Source organism: Salvelinus sp. IW2-2015, linkage group LG8 (assembly GCF_002910315.2).
Source record: "Salvelinus sp. IW2-2015 linkage group LG8, ASM291031v2, whole genome shotgun sequence".
In the NCBI taxonomy this organism is placed as follows: domain Eukaryota; kingdom Metazoa; phylum Chordata; class Actinopteri; order Salmoniformes; family Salmonidae; genus Salvelinus; species Salvelinus sp. IW2-2015.
In genome coordinates this window covers 46,216,363-46,235,568 of record NC_036848.1, presented here as the reverse complement: position 1 = coordinate 46,235,568, position 19,206 = coordinate 46,216,363, and the positions used below count along the sequence as shown (strand labels likewise).

General features: G+C 45.7%; 1 protein-coding gene across 5 annotated transcripts in view; it reads right to left on the bottom strand.

The window, feature by feature from the left end:
• Positions 1 to 19,206, bottom strand: part of ppm1ba (protein phosphatase, Mg2+/Mn2+ dependent, 1Ba) — a 44,726-nt gene that overhangs the window by 3,319 nt on the left and 22,201 nt on the right. For 3 of the 5 annotated variants that reach the window (XM_023993560.1, XM_023993561.1, XM_023993559.1), the window contains 4 exons: positions 10,385 to 11,242; positions 10,067 to 10,184; positions 1,882 to 1,993; positions 1,534 to 1,591 (listed from right to left, as the gene is read on the bottom strand). In XM_023993560.1, coding sequence (XP_023849328.1) covers positions 1,534 to 1,591; positions 1,882 to 1,993; positions 10,067 to 10,184; positions 10,385 to 11,227 — 1,131 coding nt within the window. In that variant the 5' untranslated portion in view covers positions 11,228 to 11,242. Of the gene's footprint in view, positions 1 to 1,533; positions 1,592 to 1,877; positions 1,994 to 10,066; positions 10,185 to 10,384; positions 11,243 to 19,206 lie in introns of those variants that run through there. The other 2 variants (XM_070444962.1, XM_023993562.1) reach the window with 2 other exon arrangements.

Below are 19,206 nucleotides of genomic sequence, written 5' to 3'. Positions count from 1 at the left end.
AGTCAAAGGGCCAATCCCATGCACCTAGTACAGCACACTATCCAACAGGATACACACAGAAACACACACGGTCTGGAGGGTCCCGTTTCAGAACCCAAACCCTGGATCAGTTGTCATAACTCCAACACACACGCAAATCAATAGTTATGTATCCAGTTCATGTCCTCACACAGGCATCCCCATCATAGACTTCAGCCCACACAAGGCCCTAGGGGTCTCAGTGTGCCAGAATACATACGGTCAGACTGTTATACAGCAAGGCCACAGCATGTCATGCACCTTCCCCACCACCATGCAGCTGCTCTATATCAACCAAACCATCAGAGGACATGACATCATCATCATCATGAGTCAAACATCTGCACACAGCACAGCCAGTAGCATTTTGGCAGCTGGACAGAATCTACTAGTCATGCATAAGATAATGGGTTATAGATGTTAGGTGTTATTGATGGGACTGGGTGTCATCCATGGAGAGGACTGCTACTGTGTGTTAGTATCACAGCATTGCATGCATGTGGGAATGATTATATGAAGAGGTTTGGGTTTGGAAATGGGGTGGAACAGATTCCCATAGAAATAGATGGTTCTTATGAGTTTCTGGATGTAGAATAATGTTGCCCCTAAATCACACCTGCAGGGTTGTTTTTTCCTAGCCACTGTGCTTCTGCCTCTGCACTGCTTGCTGTTTGGGCATCTATCAACAATAACTGATGATGTAAAAAGGGCTATATAAAATACATTTGATTGATTGATTCTCAGTCTGTGTAGGGACAACTTCATCTTAGACTGTATAAAGACATAAGMAGAAGGAAAAAAACCTGTCCCCGACGTGTCTTGCTTTCGTTGACTGTCCCATTTCTGCCCTGCTGGTTCTAATCTACAGAATATGTTATTATTTGGCCACAACAATCGGGCCACAACTGTAATACCTTTATCATGTTTGAAGAAAACATCATTCCACATTTTAGCAAATAAACACCAGTCTCTAATAAAAGCCGGTGGTTGAAGCAAATAAATGACAAATACAATTTGATTTGATTTAAATGCTGGGCGTTGAAAGGAAGTTTGACGCTTACATTGTATAAGGTTAGTCTATATTGTGCTAGAAAAATGGTGCAACACTATTTAAAATAATATTATGAAAACAAACGTGTTTTCCAAATTTCAGTACCAGCATACGTCTAGAATGATGGGCTGTGCCCATAGAAATAGTGATCATTCTAGTTCTGTGGCTGTGACATCCCCGAGCTCCAGAATGGATACGTCTTTTGTGTGTAGCTTGTGCTCTATGAATACATTTTTCTATTAAAGACTGCTAGACAACAAAATAATGTCAGTGACAGAGCAAAAGGAGTCAAAAGTGGAGTATCCAGCAGGGCTAGGCCGAGTGTAGGGCTAAGTCTGATGAGAGGGGAAAACATACTGTAAGAAAGACAGGGGTATGAAAGAGGTTCAAATATGTATATAGACATATATTAGTGGAATATGTGTTCTAGAATACATTTGAGAAAAGAGCATCCTGATACTCACCCCATCCACTTCCCTGTGTGGGTTCAGCCGGTTGTACACTACTTCGATAACACTGCGTCTGAGTGGTGAACACACACACAGTGAGAGAAGTAAACACACCCTCTAGAAGTCAAKAAGTAATTCAAACGAATGACAGGTTTAGGACTAACCTAGCAAATCCACCTAGTGCAATCAAATCAATCCCTCTTACTCCTTGACATGGCCCATACGTTCATTCTCTAACTTTTTATTACTAAACCATTTACCCAAGGATGACATTTACATAGGAGCTATTCACCATGTGAGTCTAATGACTGTGTGTGATTACAGGGAAGGCAGAGAGATTTGAGTAAAGTGAGGGGCTCTTACTTGCTGGCGAGGCCTCCCCCTGGTGGCAGGTTGGGGATGCTCTCTGAGGACAGATTCCTCATGACCGTCACCAGGTCGGGAATACCCTCCTCTCCTGCCTTCTCTATGATCTCTGAGACAGACAGACATAAGAGGGGGGTGATAATTGTTGGGATTCATTTAAGATTGCTACAAAAAAACACAACTGCTGTGAGACGAGTGAGTTTGAGAATGTTTAGTGTGTGCGCATGAGACAAAGGAACAAAGGTCAGACAGACAGACAGACACAGAGAGACAGAGAGACAGAGAGACAGAGAGACAGAGAGACAGAGAGACAGAGAGACAGAGAGACAGAGAGACAGAGAGACAGAGAGACAGAGAGACAGAGAGAGAGAGAGAGAGAGAGAGAGAGAAGAGAGAGAGAGAGAGAGAGAGTGTGTGTGTGTGTGTGAGTGAGTGAGAGGGGGAGGCAGACAAGAGGAGAGAAGAGACGGGAGAAGGAAACCCTTGCAGCCCAGTTGGACTGGTTAGGCCAGGTGCCAGTTAGATGTTCCGCCAGAGCATTCCTCTCTGGAGCAGAGCATTCCTCTCTGCTTGGCAGCAGCTCCCGCCTGCGCTTACAGCCAAACAGCGCTCCGGGCCAACTCCAGGGAAAAGAGTTTACATAACCCCTGAAGACTTTAGAAAACTCTCGCCTGCTTGCCAGAGTATGTCAAATGTCCAAAAGACAGCCGAAAAAGAGGATAAGAGAGAAACAGAGTTGGTAGGGTCATTTGTCAAGACTGCAAGAGAGAGAGGGAGAGAGACAGACGGAGAGACAGACAGAGAGTATTCTAAAACGGGGTGAAGAGAAGTATGATGAAGACAGGAAGAGGGAGACTGTTGGAAGAAAAGCAGTGAGTGAAAGAGAGGAAGAGAGGGAATGTGGAGTGGGAAAGGGGGTCAGGACATTAACGTGCTTCAGTGGGAGTTGATAGGTGTTCGCTTGAGCTCCAGCTGGCCTAAGTCAGCCAGCCAGTCAGTCAGTCTACCTGGCTGTGTCTCGGACTAGGCGGGTTGAGGTTTATTAAGTGTGTGTGATGGATTGGAGGCAGTGTTGTGTTTGAGACCACCTAAAGCGAGACCGATTCAAAACCAAGACCAGAGAAAATCGAGTCCGAGTCAAGACCGAGAGGGGGACAATGGGTCCGAGACCGAGTCGAGACCGAGACCAGAAAGATGCGAGTCCAATTCAAGACCATGATTGTAATTTTGTCAAATTACCACCATAATAATGTTTCATAACATATGGATTCTTTAGACATTCAGAATAGTGAATAAAGGCAGGCTGAGGGCAAATAGAGCCAATCTACAAATTATTACTAAACCAAACACAGTAGGGAACAATGGGCCTTCTACGCCTTCAGAGAAGGCCTAAGGATTTTGAAAAAAATTATTATAATAATATAACAATGATAATTATATTCTGATGAACTATGTTCTGATTTAATCTCTTCAGTTTTTGTTAGAAAGGAAAGGGTTAACACTGAAGAGAAAAAAAAGATCCAATCAGGATTCTTCTTTGCTGGTTTCTGGGGAGACAAATCTAGCTAGCTAAGTCAGCCATAGGCAAAGCCATCAGAAGATAGATAAAGGTCCCACAGTTGACAGTGCATGTCAGAGCAAAAACCAAGCCACGAGGTCGAAGGAATTGTGCGAGAGCTCCGAGACAGGATTGTGTCGAGGCACAGATCTGRGKAAGGGTAACAAAACATTTCTGCAGCATTKAAGGTCCCCAAGAACACAGTGGTCTCCATCATTCTTAAATGGAAGAAGTTKGGAACCACCAAGATTCTTCCTAGAGCTGACCGCCCRGCCAAACTGAGCCATCGGGGGAGTAGAGTATTGGTCAGGGAGGTGACCAAGAACCCGATGGTCACTCTGACAGAGCTCCAGAGTCCCTCTGTGGAGATGAGAACCTTCCAGAAGGACAACCATCTCTGCAGCACTCCACCAATCAGGTGGAGTTTAACAAAAGGCACCTAAAGGACTCTCAAACCATGAGAAACAAGATTCTCTGTTCTGATGAAACCAAGATGGAACTCTTTGGCCTGAATGCAAAGCGTCACATCTGGAAGAAACCTGGCACCCTCCCTACGGTGAAGCATGGTGGTGGCAGCATCACGCTGTGGGGATGTTTATCAGCAGCAGGGACAGGAAGACTAGTCAGGATTGAGGGAAAGATCAACGGAGCAAAGTACAGCGAGATCCTTGATGAAAACCTGCTCCAGAGCGCTCAGGACCTCAGACTGAGGCGAAGGTTCACCTTCCAACAGGACAACGACCCTAAGCACACAGCCAAGACAAGACAGGGGTGGCTTCAGGACAAGTCTCTGAATGTCATTGAGTGGCCCAGCCAGAGCCCAGACTTGAACCTGATCTAACATCGCTGGAGAGACCTGAAAATAGCTGTGCAGCGACACTCCCCATCCAACCTGACAGAGCTTGAGAGGATCTGCAGAGAATTATGGGAGAAACTCCCCAAATACAGGTGTGCCAAGCTTGTAGCGTGATACCCCAGAAGACTCAAGGCTGCTTCAACAAAGTACTGAGTAAAAGGCTCTGAACACTTGTGTAAATGTAATATTTCTAAAAACACGTTTTTGCTTTGGATTATTGGGTATTCTGTGTAGATTGATGACAAGAAAAACATTAAGCAATTTTAAGTCAAGGGGTCTGAATACTTTCAGAATGCACTGTATTCTAAGCCATTTAAGAAAATTCTATAGAAATATATCTTGGGAAAGCGGCCGTGCTTTTGGACAATTAATAGACACTCCAGTAAACAAAACCAAACATATGTCTTGTCCAGGACCGGAGTCTACACAGACCGGGGCGCTGTAGCCAATCAGAGCTACAGTAGGCCTTATAACAAACAAGCCATCATTCACTTTGAACTGGATTGTGTGTTTACAGGCAGTTGCAACAGTGCGACTTTAGATCATTAGAACGCATTCGTCAAATGCCACAAAATACATATGAATGGATTTCTGCAAATACGTAAACACCACAGGAGTCCTCTTACACTTCGGAACTTTACAGTCCTATTGATCAAACAACCATGAAAAGGTAGGCTCTCTCTCCCTCAGTTATGCACCTCAACAACAACAAGATCAACAACTAATGCTAGCCAGAGCAAGATGAGCTAAAATCTAACAAAGAAACATTACATAAAACCTCTCAATCTTTTTCAGCTGTCAAACTTGCACTGATAAACAATGGGGAATTGTAGCCTCCTCGTCCTTCTGCAGCTTGCCTGCCAATGCATGCTTGTCCCAACCAAGCACCCAAGCTAACTGGCCAAACTTGGCAGGCTTGCTAGCGAGCTACAGTACCAGTCAAAAGTTTGGACACACCTACTCCTTCAAGGGTTTTTCTTTACTTTGACTATTTTCTACATTGTAGAATAATAGTGAAGACATCAACACTATGAAAAAACACATGAAATCATGTAGTAACCAAAAAAAAATTWAACAAATCAAAGTATATGTTATATGAGATTATTCAAAGAAGCCACCCTTTGCCTTGATGACAGTTTTGCACACTCTTGGCATTCACTTTCAAGTATAACTTTTGTATGACTGAAGCCTTTAGTGAGAGGTCTAACGCTTTAATATTTAGTCATTTCTGCCCTCCGAATTCATATTCATTATATAAGTAGGCCCGTTTAATTTGGTCAGGATTGCCGTTCAAAATAAAATTGAATATTTCTTTCTCATAAACTGGGATATGACTGAAGAGCTAATCCGAGTGATTTTTCCACAAACAAACATGTATTTTCCTTTCCATTGTAGCAAGATCTTGTCTATTTTTGCAAACTTTCTATTAAAATGAAGTGAGATCATTTCTTTCTTTCGGGATATACCGGATATGTCCACGTCACCAGACCATTTTCCAATACGTATTATAAACTCAGCAAAAAAAAAAATGTCCTCTCACTGTCAAATGCATTCATTTTCAGCAAACGTAACATGTGTAAATATTTATATGAACATAACAAGATTCAAAAACTGAGACATAAACGGAACAAGTTCCACAGACATGTGACTAACAGAAATGGAGTAATGTGTCCCTGAGCAAAGGGGGGGGGGTCAAAATCAAAAGTAACAGTCAGTATCTGGTGTGGCCACCAGCTGCATTAAGTACTGCAGTGCATCTCCTCCTCATGGACTGCACCAGATTTGCCAGTTCTTGCTGTGAGATGTTACCCCACTCTTCCACCGAGGCACCTGCAAGTTCCCAGACTATTCTGGGGGCATATGGCCCTTAGCGCGTTCACCCTGCGACTCCAACACGTGCTTCCAGACCGTGCTTCATCTGCGTTCTGACGATGCCTGGCGTACTCCCTCCGTCGTGGCCCACGATGGCGCTCAGCATAGAGCCTCACGTATAGAACCATTCTGATCTGCTGCGAGGTGCCAAGGGTCACGCACACTAGTCGCGCGCGCTAAGATTGGTCTGCGCTGGCACGTATCCCATATGCCATGCTTCTGGCGGTCAGTTCGGTGAACGTGTAAGTGCTGTTCAGTCTCGTACGCGCAAGGAAGATGAGGCATCGTGGCTGATGCTATAGGCCACCAGGCGAGGTACGCACACGCGGGGTCTCAGGTGACAGAATGAACGGATGGTATTCCAGGCGAATTCGATCAGCGTTGAGATTGCCTGCAATGAACAAAAGCTCAGTCCATGATGCTGTGACACACCGCCCAGACCATGACGGACCTCCACCTCCAAATCGATCCCGCTCCGAGTACAGGCCTCGGTGTAACACTCATTCCTTCAACGATAACGCGAATCCGGCCATCACCCTGGTGAGACGAAACCGCGAACGCATAGCTCCATGGTGAAGAGTCACTTTTTCTCGAGTCCTCTGTCGTAAGGGACCAGCGTGACTATGTTGAGGTTGTTCGCTGTAATAGCGTCTGGTACAGTTGTTTGCCGGGTTGTTACGAATCCCTTTGGCCCGACAGTTCTGGGGGGATTAGGGGATGGGACCGTAACACAACTCACGCAAATTATAACAGTGACAAAGTAACGGTGAGAACGAAATAACACAGACAACTTAATTACCGTCAAACACTCAGGGTTTATTCTACAAGCACAACGGAAAAGGGGCTAGCTGCCCAAGGAAAGAAATAATAAGTATTTCAAAAATACCCCTAAGTTAGACTAGCGTACTTCACCAACAGCTAACTACACCAAAAATACAGTGGGTGGTCCACCCAGTTCTAACTAGTGTTTTTAACAAAGTTTACCTACGGTAGTGTATGCCCATGGGCGAACTGTCTGGTTACCCCCTTTTCCCACTATCAAAGAAACACTCAAAACACCATAACAAAACTATACTAAAGTGGGAACAGATGACATGTAGTTGCTAAACAACAATGGATCTACAGAATATGGCATTGACAGAGAGATTGAGCTCCAGAGGAAAACAACTGACAGGGTTTTTAAACCAGGAAAGGGAATGTGATTGGTAGGAGAAAAGGGCAAGGTGTCTCTTGATTAGCGACTGATTGATGACTGATTGGGGAATGATTATGGTCACCTGTGAGTAGGGAGAAAAGAAATACACACAGGATACTTGTATCCGTAACACGGTGATGTCTGGTGAGGACCTGCCTTACAACAGGCCTACAAGCCTCAGTCCAGCCTCTCTCAGCCTATTGCGGACAGTCTGAGCACTGATGGAGGGATTGTGCATTCCTGGTGTAACTCGGGCAGTTGTTGTTGCCATCCTGTACCTGTCCCGCAGGTGTGATGTTGAGTGTACACGATCCTGTGCAGGTGTTGTTGCACGTGGTCTGCCACTGTGAGGACGATCAGCTGTCCGTCCTGTCTCCCTGTAGCGCTGTCTTAGGCGTCTCACAGTACGGACATTGCAATTTATTGCCTGGCCACATCTGCAGTCCTCATGCCTCCTTGCAGCATGCCTAAGGCATGTTCACGAGATGAGCAGGGACCCTGGGTATCTTTCTTTTGGTGTTTTTCAGAGTCAGTAGAAAGGCCTCTTTAGTGTCCTAAGTTTCATAACTGTGACCTTAATTGCCTACCGTCTGTGTAACTGTTAGTGTCTTAACGACTGTTCCACAGGTGCATGTTAATTCATTGTTTATGGTTCATTGAACAAGCATGGGAAACAGTGTTAAACCCTTTACAATGAAGATCTGTGTAGTTATTTGGATTTTTACAAATTATCTTTGAAAGATAGGGCCCTAAAGAGACATTTCTTTTTTTGCTGAGTTTAGCACATATCATAATTTGGTTGTAATCCAGAGGTTAGAAAAAGTATCTAGATGCTCTAAAAGAAAACATGAATCATCAGCGTACAATGACACCTTAGCATACCCATTGTTGTCTTAGTAGCAATGATGGTAGATATCATAAGTTGAAACGTCTTTCCTACCTTACGGCTACCGATGTCATTCTTCTGTGAGCTGCTCCATAAAATACCAGCTGAGAACTGCACACTCTTGCTGTCTGCGTATGATATTCTGCTGAAACTAGTGTGTGTTGCAGCGCTGTGAATATGTTTCGCGTGCTTTGCAATTGTGTAGGCTACTTTGTGCGTGATTTCTCTATTGTACTACATAATCGATAATGGACATAATCGAAGTCGTATACCTAAACGACACTATTTTGATACGCATCAGTAGGGATTATAGTAGTGTGTATAAGCAATGCCACTGAAAAAAGTGGTTTTACCTCTAACCACTGGCCCTTTGTGTGTTTACAAGAAGTGCACCCTCCTTCATGAGTGGCGCTGGTATTATGGTTGCTGTCCTTTCAGAATCACGAACCTTGTCACACACTGAAGGTCTTATAGGTTCACCACTTATAACTGTCAACACTGAAGGCCTATAGGTTCACCACTGTACTAACCTGTCCACACACTGAACATAGATAGTATCACCACTTGTACTCACTAGTCAACCACACTGAAGACCTATAGGTTCACCACTGTACTAATCCTGTCACACACTGAAGGCCTATAGGTTCACCACTGTATTAACCAGTCACACTGAAGAACTATAAGGTTCACTACTGTACTAACCTGTCACACACTATAAGACCATAGAGTTACACCACTGTACTAACCTGTCAACACACTGAAGGCCTATAGGTTCACCACTGTACTAACCTGTCACCACACTGGAAGGCCTATAGGTTCACCACTGTATACACTGTCTCACACTGAGCCTATAGGTTCACCACTGTACTAACCTGTCACACACTAGAGACCTATAGGTTCACCACTGTACTAACCTGTCTCACACTGAAGGCCTATAGGTTCACCACTGTACTAACCTGTCACACACTGAAGGCCTATAGGTCACCACTGTACTAACCTGTCACACACTGTAGACCTATAGTCACCACTGTACTACCTGTCTCACACTGAAGGCCTATAGGTTCACCACTGTACTAACCTGTCACACACTGAAGGCCTATAGGTTCACCACTGTACTATACCTGTCACACACTTGAAGCCTATAGGTTCACCACTGTACTACCTGTCACACACTGAAACCTATAGGTTCACCACTGTACTAACTGTCACCACACTGAAGACCAAGGATCACTACTGTACTAACCTGTCACACACACTGAAGGCCTATAGGTTCACCACTGTACTAACCTGTCACACACTGAAGGCCTATAGGTTCACCACTGTACTAACCTGTCCACACTGAAGGCCTATAGGTTCACCACTGTACTAACTTGTCACACACTGAAGGCCTATAGGTTCACCACTGTACTAACCTGTACTAACTCTGTCTAGACAGAGTCAAGACGGAGTACAAATGTATCCAACACCGAGACAAGAATGAGACACCCAATATGCGGTCTCGAGACCGGACTCGACTCTCGAGTACTACAACACTGATTGGAATTGTGTCCCGGGTGGGAGTGTAATACATTTAGACTGGGGCTGCGGTCGGATTCTCCAACCTTCCCCTGAGTGTGTTCACTCCTTCACATGGATTAAAAGCAAGTCTGAAATATGCTGTAAACTCCCTCCAATACTAAATCGATGCTTTTTAAAGCCGTAAGGGGGAGGAAACGAGTGCACACTTGTAGAGAATGGTACTAGAGAATGGGACGGCAGCCTGGATGAAGACAACAGGATGGAGGGGAAGGGAGTCATGTGTACAATCATTCTCACCTTCCACACGAGACTCCAGGAACTTATCCAGCTCTGTATCTTTCTTCACCGCCTCCTCTGACACTTTAGGGCAGTTTGGCAAACACACCAACACAACACTCATGTTATCCCGACTTCCCTGTGGTGGAGGGGGGAGAGGGATGGAGAGAGAATCATTACATGTGGGGGCTCTTAACGCTGATGACAAAACGAGAGAAAGAGCTTCCAAATGAACTTCCTTACTTAGTGCAACAAAACACGCTACACAATCGTTTACATTTCTACATGTTAAAACACACAAACGGACATACACAAACACCCACACTAGCCTCACTGTACCTTGTGCAGGCAGGTGTCCAGCACCTGGTTGCAGACCTTCTCCAGGTCGTGTGACACCTCCAGACGGGACTTGACAAACTCGCACAGCTCCTCGTTGCTCATCACGTCCCAGATACCGTCGCAGGCCAGCACCACAAACTCGTCCTCTGGGGCCCTCTCAATCTCAAACACCTCGGGCTCTGGTGACACCAGCTGCTCCGTGGCACCCCTCCCATCCACACACTTGTAGTCGTAGTCTCCCAGGGCCCGGGACACGGCCAGGGAACCATTCACTCTCTGGATCATTACCGAGCCACCTGCGTTCTGGATCCTCTCCTTCTCCCGTGGGTTGCAGGGCTTGTGGTCAAGCGTGGAGAAGCAGACGTGCGCGTTGCGGTAGAGCACGGCCCGTGAGTCACCACAGTTGATGAAGTAGAGGTGCTCTGGCGAGAGCAGTACGGCCACGGCCGTCGAGCCGCTGCGGTCCATACCGTTACGCAGGTCTGAGAAGTTCCTCATGTGCTCGTCGATGTTCAGGAAACCGGTGCGGATCCCCGTCTTGACCGCATCCACGGTGGGGGCTGGGGTGACACCTTCAGGGCCCGGGGAACCCATGCTGTGGGTGATGATGTGCCCCAGCAGGTGTTTAGAGGCATAGTTAGCCACGCGGGAGCCGGCGTGGCCGTCGTAGACAGCGAAGAAGGACCAGTCATCCAGGCCATGGGGTAGACCCACCATAGCGGTGTGGGCGTCCTCCATCTCCACCCGCCAGCCCTGCATGCTGCTCAGGCCATAACGGAGGTTGTTGCCCTCACCGTGGGCATTGTGCTTCTCCGTCTTGGGCTTGTCCAGGAACGCCCCCATGGCTTAGGCCACCACCTGGGGACAGGAGACAGGAGAAGAGAGGAGGAGAAAGGGGGAGGGAATGATGAGACTGGTTAGTTTGCAAAAATATAAACACATAATTCATTTCACTTCTGAGATGGGCCTATCCAAACAGAGCAACTGAAAACAGATTGTATTCCATTCTTGTTGATAAAAGTTAAATGGCAACAGTAAGTGAAAGACGAAAACACCACTATAGGAGTTTGTTTCCTGATGCCTCCCRCATTGCATCTGCTGTGGTGTCTACGGAGAATGTCTATTCAGAACAGAACACATTTGTCTTTATAGCAACCAACAACTAAACCCACACAATGAGATTACAACACATTGACTTAGTTGGCGTGGATGCCAGACTGCATTCAGTGATGCACTCAGTATTACATTTAAAAAAATGTAATACTGAGGAAAAGTCAGAAATGTACCCTTGTCATGTTGAAATCTGATTTCTATACGAAACAAAAATATACATGCAACAATTTAAGATTTTACTGGGTTACAGTTCATAAGGAAATCAGTCCGTTGAAATAAATTCTCTAGGCCCTAATCTATGGATTCCACATGACTGGGAATACAGATATGCATCTGTTGGTCACAGAAACCTTTAAAAAAGGTAGGGGACTGGATCAGAAAACCAGTCAGTATCTGACGTGACCACCATTTGCCTCATGCAGCGCAAAATCTCCTGCCATAGAGTTGATCAGGCTGTTGATTGTGGCATGTGGAATGTTGTCCCCCTCTTCAGTGGCTGTGAGAAGTTGCTGGATATTGGCGGGAACTGGAACACGCTGATGTACACGTCGATCCAGAGCATCCCAAACTTGCTCAATGGGTAACATGTCTGGTGAGTATGCAGGCCGTGGAAGAACTGGGCCATTTTCAGCTTCCAGGAATTGTGTACAGATCCTTGTGACATGGGCCGTGCATTATCATGCTGAAACATGAAGTGATGGCAGCGGATGAATGGCACGATAATGGGCCTCAGGATCTCGTCACAGTAACTCTGTGCATTCAAATTACCATAGATAAAATACGATAGTGTGAAAAGGAAAAACATCCCGCACCTTGAAAGTCTTGGAGAACGTAAAYCCACCGTTAAACGTCAAGATATCACCTCGCCAGATCAGAGACACTTTATAGAACAACATTCTATTAATGAACTGAGTTGCGATGGGATTAAAAAATGTATCTACCACGTAAAGTTGGTGACTATGACAACAGATTACTTCAAAGAAAAGCCATGTGGATATATCAATTCAATTGTGTATCTCCACACGGTTTAAACAAAGAACTAGATTTCACCTCCTTCCTATAAGCCACATGTAGGCTGTTATACATGAACACTGTCCATTTTTACATATCATTTATGGGTTGGCCCCACGTTTATTAACAGCTTTGCCTGATGTCCTCTCTCGTGAATTGATATGATGTATTTAGGTGAGCGGACACCTGGGGTGGTTGATTCGTGAATTCCTCTTCGTGCCCGCTCCCATACGCTATAATTCTGTATTTCTTTTTGACTAATTTGCATACAGGTAGACCAGAAAAGCCACATGCATGATTGGCAGGTGAGTAGCAACCCAGATTAGAACCACCTGCTGCTCATCTGTTGTTCTTTACAAATGCTGTTTTGAATTCAAATAAAAATTGTACCTACACACTGAAGAAGGCTGTAAAGCGGAAATGTCTGTGTACGCTATCCCTGATGCAGTGAAAATAATTAAAAACATCAAATAATTAAGCTTTATGGGACATCTTTTTAAGTGCAAACCCATTACACCTTTTTGTTGATCTTTTATTTCAGCTCATGAAACCAACACTTTACATGTTGCGTTTTTATTTTTGTTCAGTGTAGCTCAGAGTATTAGAGACATTTCAGAGAGAAGCACCCCACCAGACAGTGATGGAGACGGGGTTCAGGGGAATAGTGTATTAAATCTAATCGCCATAGGGTAGAAATATAAATAAAAAAATAACTTCTCAGCTTTTCAACTCGTCAACTGCAGATGACCGTATTTAGTGTTAGTAACTATTCTGTATTGTGTTCTGTTGGCTGGGTGAGTATGGATGGGGGTTAGTGGAGCTGACACTGAAGCCATTGTAGGTCTTGCTGTAACACAGATTAAACCTCTCACCCAGCAGGATGACAGGATTTTCTCTACTTAGACAACCTGGCTCTTAAAGCTCTGCTAGGAACACAACATTTTCAAATTAAATCGCACTGCCAGATTACAATGAGTACTTACCACATTGCTTTTGCACTACGAAAATGTCTCCCTTAGTGTTTTGATGGTGGGCAGGCTGCGAGGAGGGCAGGCCCCTGGATGTCTGAAGCCTGGGGCTTGAGTGGGCAGAGCTGCCTGGCTTTGAGAGACCAAAGACTGCCATATGGTTTGACAACTACGAACAGAGTTGATGGAATATCTAACTAGCATAATTGCAGCAACAATCACCTGGAGGCCTGGCATAATGGTATTCCAGGTGATTTCTCAAACCATTGTGTCTAAAAAAAAAAAAGTAAAAAAAAAGTTTTAATAAAAATACACTACTTGGTAAGCTAGCCTAAATCAAGAGTACCTCAAATATCTAACTTTTATTTCACCATCTGTCCAGAGTAGGCCTACACTGAGTGCAGGCAGTTCGCTAAGTGGGAAGTTGGGTATGTAATAGGGCTGGGAATTGCCAGGGAACTCACAATATTATCATGATACTTAGGTGCCAATATCATATACAGTGGGGAGAACAAGTATTTGATACACTGCCRATTTTGCAGGTTTTCCTACTTACAAAGCAAGTAGAGGTCTGTAATTTTTATCATAGGTACACTTCAACTGTGAGAGACGGAATCCAAAAATCCAGAAAATCACATTGTATGATTTTTAAGTAATTAATTTGCATTTTATTGCATGACATAAGTATTTGATCACCTACCAACCAGTAAGAATTCCGGCTCTCACAGACCTGTTAGTTTTTCTTTAAAAAGCCCTCCTGTTCTCCACTCATTACCTGTATAAAAGACACCTGTCCACACACTCAATCAAACAGACTCCAACCTCTCCACAATGGCCAAGACCAGAGAGCTGTGTAAGGACATCAGGATAAAATTGTAGACCTGCACAAGGCTGGGATGGGCTACAGGACAATAAGCAAGCAGCTTGGTGAGAAGGCAATAACTGTTGGCGCAATTATTAGAAAATGGAAGAAGTTCAAGATGACGTCAAATCACCCCGGTCTGGGGCCCATGCAAATCTCACCTCGTGGGGCATCAATGATCATGAGGAAGGTGAGGGATCAGCCCAGAACTACACGGCAGACCTGGTCAATGACCTGAAGAGAGCTGGGACCACAGTCTCAAAAAAAAACATTAGTAACACACTACGCTGTCATGGATTAAAATCCTGCAGCGCACGCAAGGTCCCCCTGCTCAAGCCAGCGCATGTCCAGGCCCGTCTGAAGTTTGCCAATGACCATCTGGATGATCCAGAGGAGGAATGGGAGAAGGTCATGTGGTCTGATGAGACAAAAAATAGAGGCTTTTTGGTCTAAACTCCACTCGCCATGTTTGGAGGAAGAAGAAGGATGAGTACAACCCCAAGAACACCATCCCAACCGTGAAGCATGGAGTGGAACCATCATTCTTTGGGGATGCTTTCTTGCAAAGGGGACAGGACGACTGCACCGTATTGAGGGAGGATGGATGGGGCATGTATCGCGAGATCTTGGCCAACAACCTCCTTCCCTCAGTAAGAGCATTGAAGATGGGTCGTGGCTGTCTTCCAGCATGACAACGACCCGAAACACACAGCCAGGGCAACTAAGGAGTGCTCCGTAAGAGCATCTCAAGGTCCTGAGTGGCCTAGCCAGTCTCCCAGACCTGAACCCAATAGGAAAATCTCTGGAGGAGCTGAAAGTCCGTATTGCCCAGCGACAGCCCGAAACCTGAAGGATCTGGAGAAGGTCTGTATGGAGGAGTGGCCAAAATCCCTGCTGCAGTGTGTGCAAACTGGTCAAGAACTACAGGAAACGTATGATCTCTGTAATTGCAAACAAAGTTTCTGTACCAAATATGAAGTTTCTGCTTTTCTGATGTATCAAATACTTATGTCATGCAATAAAATGCAAATTAATTACTTAAAAATCATACAATGTGATTTTCTGGATTTTTGTTTAGATTCCGTTCTCTCACCAGTTGAAGTGTACCATGATAAAAATACAGACTCCTACATGCTTTGTAAGAAGGAAAACCTGCAAAATCGGCAGTGTATCAAATACTTGTTCTCCCCACTGTATATTGCAATTCTCACAATGTATTGCGATGGGCTCCCGAGTGGCGCAGCGTTCTAAGGCACTGCATCTCAGTGCTAGAGGCGTCACTGCAGACACCCTGGTTCGATTCCAGGCTGTATCACAACCAGCTGTGATTAGACATCCCAGAGGGCGGCGCCCAGCGTCGTCCGGGTTTGGCCGGTGTAGGTCGTCATAGTAAATAAGAATTTGTTCTTAACTGACTTGCCTAGTTAAATAAAAATAAATAAATAAAGATGCGACACCGATTTTATTGCGATTCGATGTTCCAAACATATTGCACACCATATGTCTGYTGCAGAGGGACGAGAGAGTCATGAGAAAACACGTTTTAAATCAGTCATGGAAATAACTGAGGGAAACAAATTGTCTCAGATACAACAAAAATAATATTGCGATTGTCAAAACGATTCTGTTTTGGAGGAAACAATGTTGTTGGAGGGGCAACAAGGCCAAACTATCTAAATCCTTCCATCTGAATTAGAGGACCATAGCAGTGCCTCCAATCGTAGTTTTGCCTGAATGTTCTTTTCAGAAGACTAGACATTATGCCTGTCAGGAGAGTAGGCCATCTTCAACTGGACCTGCATTACTGTGGGCATACAGCAGCAGTTCCAGGTTTCTACCACTACAATATGGTGTAGACCCATTGTTGTAAAAACATATGGTCCTCTCTCCAAGTTAGCTAGTGATATCCAGAGACAGTCACAGGCCTACTCCAAGATTATGAATGGAGCATCTTGATGCTCCTTTGGTGAAACCTGACCGGTAAGAACATTACACGCACCAAGAATAGACTTGTGAACTAGCCTTCCTTCCAAAATGATGTATAAGCTAGGCCTAAGAGGTCAGACACACCGAGAAAACTGATGGTCGAGAGGTAATTAGCACAGTAGGAGGCCGTTCCTTCTCTTGCTAAAACAAAAAAGACACTGCCTGCTGGGTACCTAACTAGTAGGGTCGAGCTGGCCGTTTCTACATGTAGAATCGCCCTGCCCAACAGTGGCCGACACCTTGACTTAAGGAAAATCAGAGAGCAAGGACCGCCGCGWGAGGGGAGCCAAAAGGAGTGACAACAAAAAGGTTAAGGCACTTCTCCCTGTCTAATTCACTCCATTTTCATCAGAATTGTTCTAACTAAAACAAAGCTGCCTAATACATATTTTTCTGGAACAAGTCTATACATCTAGCTAAGGAGTGGTGCTCTTGAATAAGCTTTTTTGTTAGATTTGATAAATGTGCAGTTGCTCATTAGTTAGCTAGCTAATGTTAGCTTGCCAACTAAGCCAGGCAGTCACACACAAATTAAGGGGCTGGTAAGTGCAAAAAATGCACACAACACTAAATGTTTTAGCAAGCTAGCTATCTAGCAAGATGATAAATACATCATGTAATTCTGTCTCCATTATCCCATACTGCCAGTGTCAATTCACTTGCTAGCTAAAGTTAGCTAAACGGTTAGTATCACCATTTGCCAGTTAGCACAACATAGTTAGCTAGCTACAACATTGTTAACTAGCTAACTAGTTGTGGCCATCTGACTAGTATAAACATGGGCTTACTACAACTTATTGCTAGCTAGCAAAAATATTAGCACAGCTTGCTAGTTAGGAAACATTGGCTATCTACACATTTAGAAAGCAGGCACAAGTCAAACATAGCTTAAGAAAGAAACGTTACTGCACCTTCTGGTCTGGAGTATTTTAACGAGGCTGATGAACTGTGCTATGTGATCAACAGAAAAAGTACTCCCGACACCCTGGGCAGAGGTGCCAAGTATCTCTCGGCCGTCAGTATCCTTGGTATATCTAAGGCTTAAATGAAAACTCGCCATCCGCTGCAGAAGACGGGTTATTCTATTCACACAGGTAGAAGAACATTATGTTCACAAATGGCATTGCATACCGAGCGTAAGCTAGGCTACTAGTTCTGCTAAACAGTAACACACCTACTTTACTACTATACCAGTTTTATACCAAGCAGTACAATGTGAAAAGAAAATAGGCTATATGAACGAGTACAGTTCAGGTCAGCACGATAGTGTGAAAAGGGGTATTAGTTGAGTTGAGTGGGCAAGGGTGAGCCAATTCTAGCCTGTCCTGTCTGTGGTCTGTCCTATGGTGACAACAGAGGGAGCACCGTGCCTGTCTGTCTGTGGTCTGTCCTATGGTGACACATGAGGTGAGCACCGTGCCTGTCTGTCTGTGGTCTGTCCTATGGTGTCACAGAGGGAGCACCGTGCCTGTCTGTCCATGGTGACACAGAAGTGCACCGGGCCTGTCTGTCCTATTGGTGACACAGAGGGAGCACGTGCCTGTCTGTCTGTGGTCTGTCCTATGGTGTCACAGAGGGAACCGTGCCTGTCTGTCTGTGGTCTGTCCTATGGTGCACAGAGGTAGACCATGCCTGTCTGTCCTATGGTGTCACAGAGGGACACCGTGCCTGTCTGTTCTATTGGTGTCACAGAGGGAGCACCGCTGCCTGTCTGTCTGTGGTCTGTCCTATGGTGTCACAGAGGGAGCACCGTGCCGTCTTGTCCTATGGTGTCACAGAGAGCACCATTGTGCCTGGTCTGTCCTATGGTGTCACAGAGGTAGCACCATGCCTGTCTGTCCTATTGGTGTCATGTCACAGAGAGTACCGTGCCTGTCTGTCTGTGGTCTGTCCTATGGTGTCACAGAGGGAGCACCTGGCCTGTCTGTCCTATGGTGTCACAGAGGTAGCACCGTGCCTGTCTGTCCTATGGTGTCACAGAGGAGTACCGTGCCTGTCTGTCTGTGGTCTGTTCCTATGGTCACAGAGGGAGTACCGTGCCTGTCTGTCTGTGGTCTGTCCTATGTGTCACAGAGTGAGACCATGCCTGTCTGTCATATGTGTCACAGAGGAGAGACCGTGCCTGTCTGTCTGTGGTTGTCCTATGGTGTCACAGAGGAGACCCGTGCCTGTCTGACTGTTGGTCTGTCCTATGGTGTCACAGAGGGAGCACCGTGCCTGTCGTGTCCTATGGTGTCACAGAGGGAGGCACCGTGCCTGTCTGTTCCTATGGTGTCACAGAGGAGCACCGTGCCGTCTGTCTGTGGTCTGTCCTATGGTGTCACAGAGGGAGCACCGTGCCTGTCTGTCCTATGGTGTCACAGAGGGAGTACCTGTGCCTGTCTGTCTGTGGTCTGTCCTATGGTGTCACAGAGGGAGCACCGGCTGTCTGTCTTGGCTGTCCTATGGTGTCACAGAGGGAAGCACGGGCCTCTCGTCTTGTCTGGTCCTATGGTTCAACAGAGGGAGCACCGTGCCTGTCTGTCCTATGGTGTCACAGAGGGAGTACCGTGCCTGTCTGTCTGTGGTCTGTCCTATGGTGTCACAGAGGGAGCACCGTGCCTGTCTGTCCTATGGTGTCACAGAGGGAGTACCGTGCCTGTCTGTCTGTGGTCTGTCCTATGGTGTCACAGAGGGAGCACCGTCCCTGTCTGTGCCCACAACGCCTCACTAACACAAGGCTATAAATACCACAGGGTTTGGGTTACACTCCACACTCATGTCCCCTTCACCCAGTGTACCGACAGACAGGCCCAGAGGAAGACACTTCCTGCAACCTCCCCGGTCCCCCAGCAGAGCCGTGTGCCAAGGCAGAGACATTAACCCTGGAGCTGTGGTACCTA